Source organism: Crocodylus porosus, unplaced genomic scaffold (assembly GCF_001723895.1).
Source record: "Crocodylus porosus isolate Cpor-Errol unplaced genomic scaffold, CroPor_comp1, whole genome shotgun sequence".
Classification (NCBI taxonomy): Eukaryota; Metazoa; Chordata; order Crocodylia; family Crocodylidae; genus Crocodylus; species Crocodylus porosus.
This window is the reverse complement of record NW_017728918.1, coordinates 61,210,938-61,217,760: the sequence shown is the minus strand read 5'-3', so window position 1 is coordinate 61,217,760 and position 6,823 is coordinate 61,210,938. Positions and strand designations below refer to the sequence as shown.

General features: G+C 45.4%; 1 protein-coding gene across 1 annotated transcript; it reads left to right on the top strand.

Moving 5' to 3' along the window:
• Nucleotides 1-4: 4 nt before the first annotated feature.
• Nucleotides 5-6,213, top strand: HTR1B (5-hydroxytryptamine receptor 1B; the record flags this gene model as incomplete). The annotated part of the gene is made up of 2 exons (XM_019538162.1): nucleotides 5-1,163; nucleotides 2,758-6,213. A coding segment is annotated over one exon (1,098 nt), but the record flags the coding sequence as incomplete, so codon positions are not given.
• Between the last annotated feature and the right edge of the window lie 610 nt (nucleotides 6,214-6,823).

Sequence of the window (6,823 nt, the reverse complement as noted above, 5' to 3'; positions counted from 1 at the left end):
GCCCGCCAACGAGTCGTCGGCGGGCGGGCGGTGCGGCGCGGCGGGCGCCTACCAGGAGGGCACGCCGCTGGGCGGCAAGGTGGTGCTGGCCGCCGCGCTGGCGCTGCTCACGCTGGCCACCATGCTGTCCAACGCCTTCGTCATCGCCACCGTGTCCCGCACCAGGAAGCTGCACACGCCGGCCAACTATCTCATCGCCTCGCTGGCCGTCACCGACCTGCTGGTGGCCATCCTGGTCATGCCCGTGAGCACCGTGTACACCGTGACGGGCAAGTGGACGCTGGGCCAGGTGGTGTGCGACGTGTGGCTGTCCTCGGACATCACCTGTTGCACGGCCTCCATCCTGCACCTCTGCGTCATCGCGCTGGACCGCTACTGGGCCATCACGGACGCCGTGGGCTACTCCAGCAAAAGGACTCCCCGGCGGGCGGCCGGCATGATCGCGCTCGTCTGGGTCTTCTCCATCTCCATCTCCATGCCGCCGCTCTTCTGGCGCCAGGCCAAGGCGGACGAGGTGTCGGACTGCGTGGTGAACACGGACCACATCCTCTACACCGTCTACTCCACGGTGGGCGCCTTCTACCTGCCCACGCTGCTGCTCATCGCCCTCTACGGCCGCATCTACGTGGAGGCCCGCTCCCGGATCCTGAAGCAGACGCCCAAGAAAGCGGGCAAGCGCTTCACCCGGGCGCACCTCATCACGGACTCGCCCGGCTCCTCCTCGTCCGTCACCTCCATCAACTCCAAGGCCCCCGAGCCGGGCAGCGACGCGGGCTCGCCCGTGTACATGAACCAGGTGAAGGTGAAGGTCTCCGACGCGCTGCTGGAGAAGAAGAAGCTCACGGCCGCCAGGGAGCGGAAAGCCACCAAGACTCTGGGGATTATCCTGGGCGCCTTCATCGTCTGCTGGCTGCCCTTCTTCATCATCTCCCTGGTGCTGCCCATTTGCAAGGACGCGTGCTGGTTCCACATGGCCATCTTTGACTTTTTCACGTGGCTCGGATATCTCAACTCCCTCATCAACCCCATCATCTACACCATGTCCAACGAAGACTTCAAGCAAGCGTTTCAGAAACTGATCCGCTTCCGATGCAGCGGCTGAACGCGGGTCGGCCTGGACGCTGCGGAGCGGCTTGAATGCGCAGTCGGGTCCGATTCCGCAGGTAGGGGGCTGGTCTTCTCCTCCCGGGAGCAGGGGCCCGCCGGGCGGCCCCCCCCAGCCGGCAGTGCCCTCCCGAGACCCCGCTGCTGCCTCCTGCACCCGCCCTAGGGCAGGCGCTGGGCAGCTGCCGGAGCTCTCCAGCCAGCTCTGAAGTTGTCGGAGTCGCTACTTCGTGCGTCTGCCGCCTCTGCCGGAAGCGAGTCTCGTGTCTCGCCGCTCTTGTCCCGCCCGATCACTCTTTTAAGTGAGCCAGGCAGGGCTTTAAACTGCTCCCAGGTGCCGGCTGATCCTGCCCAGCCCCGGCCCTGGGCGCGGGGAAGGGCGGAGGGGAGCGGGGTGCTGCGATCCGGTTGCCCAGTTTTCCCTGCAGACTCGCTTTTGTTTCAGCCCCTGTCCGATTGCATCAAACGGAGCCGAGAAACCTGAGGCGCTCCGGGGCCAAAGGCTGCAAACCGCCTTCATTTCTTTACCACGACCTTCGTGACATTTTTACACGGTTAAAGGGGGCCTTTGATAAGTGACTGGCAACAATCCAGTGCCCTTCCCACAGATTAATGAAGTCAGGCTAATTAGTGTTGAGCAACCCTCATCCTTTCAAGCTGGTTTTTGCTCCCTAACCTCCGTGTGTTTGGGGGAAGGAAGGAGAGAAAGAGAGAGAAGGAGGGAGGGAGAGAGAGAGAGAGAGAGAGAAAGCATATGTAAATTCCCAACAGCAGCTGACACCGTTAAAAATCACAGTGGCTCTTATTTAAAGCAACCCTCCTGCAGGACTTTTCAAAGGCAAAGCGTTTCCTCTTGCCCGGATTGGCAGCACCACATGCCCACTCAAAGCCTCTGTTGATGCAGCATTATGTACCTTCCTTTCCCAGGACAAGGGAATAAGAATGTCCATGTGGCTCATCACTTTCTTCTTTGTAACGCTGCGTTACGCAGCATTGACTGAAACGCAAGCATGGCCTGTCTTTTCTATTTTTTGCCAAGGCAAAGTCAAGTTCAGCACTTCCAGTGTAGCTCAAAGAACTTCAGAGGTCTTTGGGCAACACTCGGATGGCCAGGTGCCATTCATAGAATATAATGGCCAATGAATAAGTATGACAGTGAGATTATTGCTATCTAGCATAAATCTCATCTACTTCCATCTTTTAGAACAGCAAAGAGGAGTTACTTCTGGAGATGGAGGGATAAGGAAACTTTTTTTTTTTTTATTGTGCAGATGAAGCCTGATCCAAAGTCTATAGAAATCCAGGGCAAATAATGTACTTCTGTTGACTTTGGATCAGGCTGCAGTTTAAATGTGACTTCAAACATCCTGCATCTTACTACTCCCCAGATTCCTTTTCAGTCCAGAGGCTGAGACTGGAGGAGCGAGCTCAGATGAAACAAACCATTTTAACAAAAAGACTAATGAGGGATTCATCATGCCAGCACACTCAGACAACTGCTTACTTCCCATGCTGAAAAGCTGTATCTAACTGTACCTATAACTTGGCATGTGCTGTGATGTCTGTCCTTCAGTGCACTTTTCTGCAGAATATCTATTGTCTTTATTGTGACACTTTTAATAATTCTCCAAATCTCTTCCTTTTTGTCTGCAGAATCAAGTTGCTATTGTAAAGACCCACGGCTTGAAACTCCCCAACCCCAGTTGTCAGACTCATGAGGCTGCAAAAACGTCAATACATTCTGCCACCAAACTGTTCAGCCCTGCATTTCAGTGTAATGACTGTCGCAGAGATGCTGTTCCAATATAGTCACACACATCAGTTGCAAACAAACAAACAAAACAGAGGGCAACTTGGAGTACGGAGGCTTATAACCCATCTGGGCTGGAAAAAAAGTTGGAGAGCAAACTACTTATTTTGCAGGCTTACTTTTTGATTATTCTTTTGCAAGTTGTAGGGGTGTGCACAAAAGCACAGTTACTGTGTGTGTAATATTAGCATATTTGTATTTATGTGTGCACTTGTAATTTCTTCTTTTCAGCAGAAAGAGTTGTTAATTTCACTTGCAGGGCCTGGAGGAAAACTGGGACATTTTTTAAAATAGGAACATTGCAGTACGCTGTGTAAATGAACTCCTTCAGCTGAATATGAGAGAGAGGTAGGAGTGTGCAGATTATATCTGGATTGTAAAACAAGGCAAATGCAAGTAATCTTGTAATAAGAGTTCTGTACACATTCATCTGCATTGCACACACATGGCTGACTGTCTTCATCATTACCTTCATACATTAATACTTCTTGCTTCTACTCAGTCCAGGAATGGAAAACAAAGAAGTCCTGTGACCTTTGCCTTTAACCAGCTGGGAATAGGAGCAGTCATTTTGATGTCGTAACTCAAGTTTTCCATTTTTGTGTCAGTTGCACACCCTTACTCCATGGAACACCAAGGACTACATAATCTTATGAAATACCTCTATTATCTAGTGTTCTGCTCTGTAGAGAAACAAAGCAGTTTGCTCTTTCAGAAGAGCTACATCACCTGCAAAACAAATATCTACACATCAAAATAAGTACCTGGGAGTGAAATTGCTCTCTTCCCATTATCTTTTTATTTCATTTCTCCCTTTTATTCCGATAAGACCTTAAAGCACTACTAAACTCCAGCAAGTCAAAATTAGAGTTTCAGAACATGGTCCACCTGCTGTGATAGAACTGCATTGAGTGTTCCTCCTATGTGTAACTGAAAATGAAGTATAAACAATAAAAAGCTTTACTGTCTTCTCAAAAGTATTTGGTAGCAATTGTGTTACTAATGGGAATATTTATTGATTCACAATATTGTCCCTTTTAAGTAAAGCTTATCTGACAAGTCACTGAAGAAAGTGATTGAGGGCTGAAATGGCTGCTTGCAATCAACAGTCATATTTTTAAACAAAGCTTGAGTTTTGAGCTTGAGAATAACATCTAAGACTTTATGTACCATCTCAAATTAAATTTAAACAAATAAAATACATTCTTAATAAAATATATCTTATTACCTTAAGAATAAAGGACTACTTTATCACTCAAATGGCATTGTAATTCTTGCTAAGTTTTAAAAATGTATTTCAGATGAATCCCATCAAACAGAGCAAGAAAAATATTATGGGACTTATTCTGCTTAAATGCAGCCAGATAACCACATGCTATTCTCCAGCAAGTCATTTAAACATTATGGATTTACCTATTTAATTGAACAGCAAATAAAAAAAATTAGAACACTGAGCCCTCATTCCTTGTGCATTCAGAAGTCCTATTAATTGCAGAGGGAGGTGTCTTGCCTGTGTGAAAGGAATACAAAACTGAGCCTCCAAGCTGAAAATGTAGCCAAGGCTCAGTACGCTTATAAAAAACCTGACAAAATCTGGAAGTTTTCCCTCAAACCTGTGTGACTCTGCAAGAAGATAGGTATTACTCCATGTTTTTGGAAAGCATCCTTTTAAACTATTACCCATGCAAACTTCTTTTTTTTCAAAATGTAAAACAGTTTTTCTGAATTACTGGCTTGATTCATATTTGCACATACAATTCCTTTAAAATGCCCCTTTTGCATCTGTTTTGAAATATTTTGGGATAGTTGCTAGCAAAGAATGTAGCATTTAATAATGCTCATGATATAGTGTTTATTGTACTGTTCATTTACAAAGCTTCTTACAACAAAGAGGACAGTGAAATTCTTTTTATTCCAGACACTCATTGAAATTGATAGGAGTTTTGGCTGCCCAAAGAGTGGAATATCATACCATAAACTAATTCTTACAACATCCCTGTGGAGAAGTTACGTTTTATATCAATTTTACAGAGAAGAAAAGAATATAATATAAAGCCACAGAAGTCAAATAACAGAGCCAGGATTAGAACATCATCATTCTTGGTCCTCAGACTGGTAGAGTATGTATCTGTCTCCAGCCACCACAGTACTGACATCAAATGTTTTTTGGCCCAGAGTCATCATGTGGCAGTTTTGTTGAGTGCTGGCTGGAATAATTTGTCAAGGAATTATCTTTCCAAGTTTATGCTGAAGTCTGACTTTTTAGCACAAACAAATATGCTTCGGTTAATGATATTCACTGTTGAGAAGATAATCACTGTGGAGACTGCACTGAATGATTTGAGCCCAGAACAAGGAAAACAAGCAAAACCCTGCCGTTTAAATGTATTCCCAGCCACAGGATTCAATACTGGCTGAACTCTGTGTATTTCTAATAAGTAGATGAATAAACCACTCATACAGGAAAAATGGCCAAGTAAAAGAGCACAGTACAGGAGGAAGTGGCCCGGCACACAATGCACAGAATTCACCATGGTGTTAATTGTAAGCACTTTTTCCTTCTATTTCCAAAGGTATACAGCAATGCAAGGCACAGTGGGAATGAAATTAGGACAAGTTACTGTCAAATTGAACAAGTAACCATACAAAAATATTTGCGAAGACTGACTCTTAAGCCTCTCATTTGAAGATAAAGGAATTTCCTCTTTTGACTGTATATTAAGAATCCATGAAACCTGCCAGTCTTGGGAAAATCAATGTACCCCATGCTAACTTCTCTGCAGCATTCCCTTTCTTGGGAGGACATATTGCATTGCTATAGCTGGACCATGACTGACATGACTCCTAATTGAACTGGACTGTTAAGGCACATGAGGGCCCCACAGAGCAGCATTAAGGCTTTGACATCCTTTATACAGAGGACACCTCCAGGATTAGAGAATCACAGAGAACCGTTAGAGAATCCTCCACTCTATAATCATTAGGATTTGTTCCCTGGAAAGGATATGGCATCAAAACCTCCTCACTTCTCAAGATCTTGCAGGAGGCTGCAAAATTATCCATTTCTGTCTTCCTACTCTACTTTTTCCTGTAACAGGGAGTCTTATCTCTGCATCCCCTTTAAATAAGCCTCCGCTCCTTCAAGCCCCTGTAAACAAATGCCTAAAATTCTGAAGGTAGTTAATTCACAGTATTGTTACCTTCCTTATGAAAGCAGCATGTCTTGCCCTGAAACAAAATCACGATCTTTTCAAAAGCCTTGCATATGATAATACAGTACAGTTAAGACAAAAGAAAAACTGGGCACTGAACCTTGAAATAATGGGGAGCCTGTAAATGTGGTGTTTTCCATGTCTGCAGATCAGGTATACTTGTGAAAATGAGGTTCTGATGCTGCTGACTGATGGGCATGTCAGGAAAGAGAGACATCTGTGAGTGTTCAAGAATAGTTGTAATTGGGGTATTGGCTCTTTAAAGCCCCACTCTGTGCTATTTTCCTTTATGCCTAAGTATAACAAGCATTTCTCTCTCTCTTTCTCTCCCCCTACCCTCCCTTTCATAACAGGATATTTAAAGAGAGGAAGTTACCCGTGTTAGTCTGAAGTTAGGGAGAATGCAGGATAGTGGACTAACTCATTCAGAGAGGCATATTTAAGTTAAGGGAAAAAAAGTACCCTTTCCTCCTTCAATGCACATATGCAGCAGTAGGATAAAGTAAATCCCTAATAAGTTTTTGTGAAAACTGTGAATATGTCATGGACCAATGGGGCATTTTCAGCCACAGCAATTTTCTGTCTGTCCTGGTTTTTATACCCCTTTCATTACCACAGTATATGACTATTATGTGCTGACCTCAAGAGCCTGTAAGACTTTGGAGGGTGGAAATGGAAGTTAGTACTCTTTTTTGGA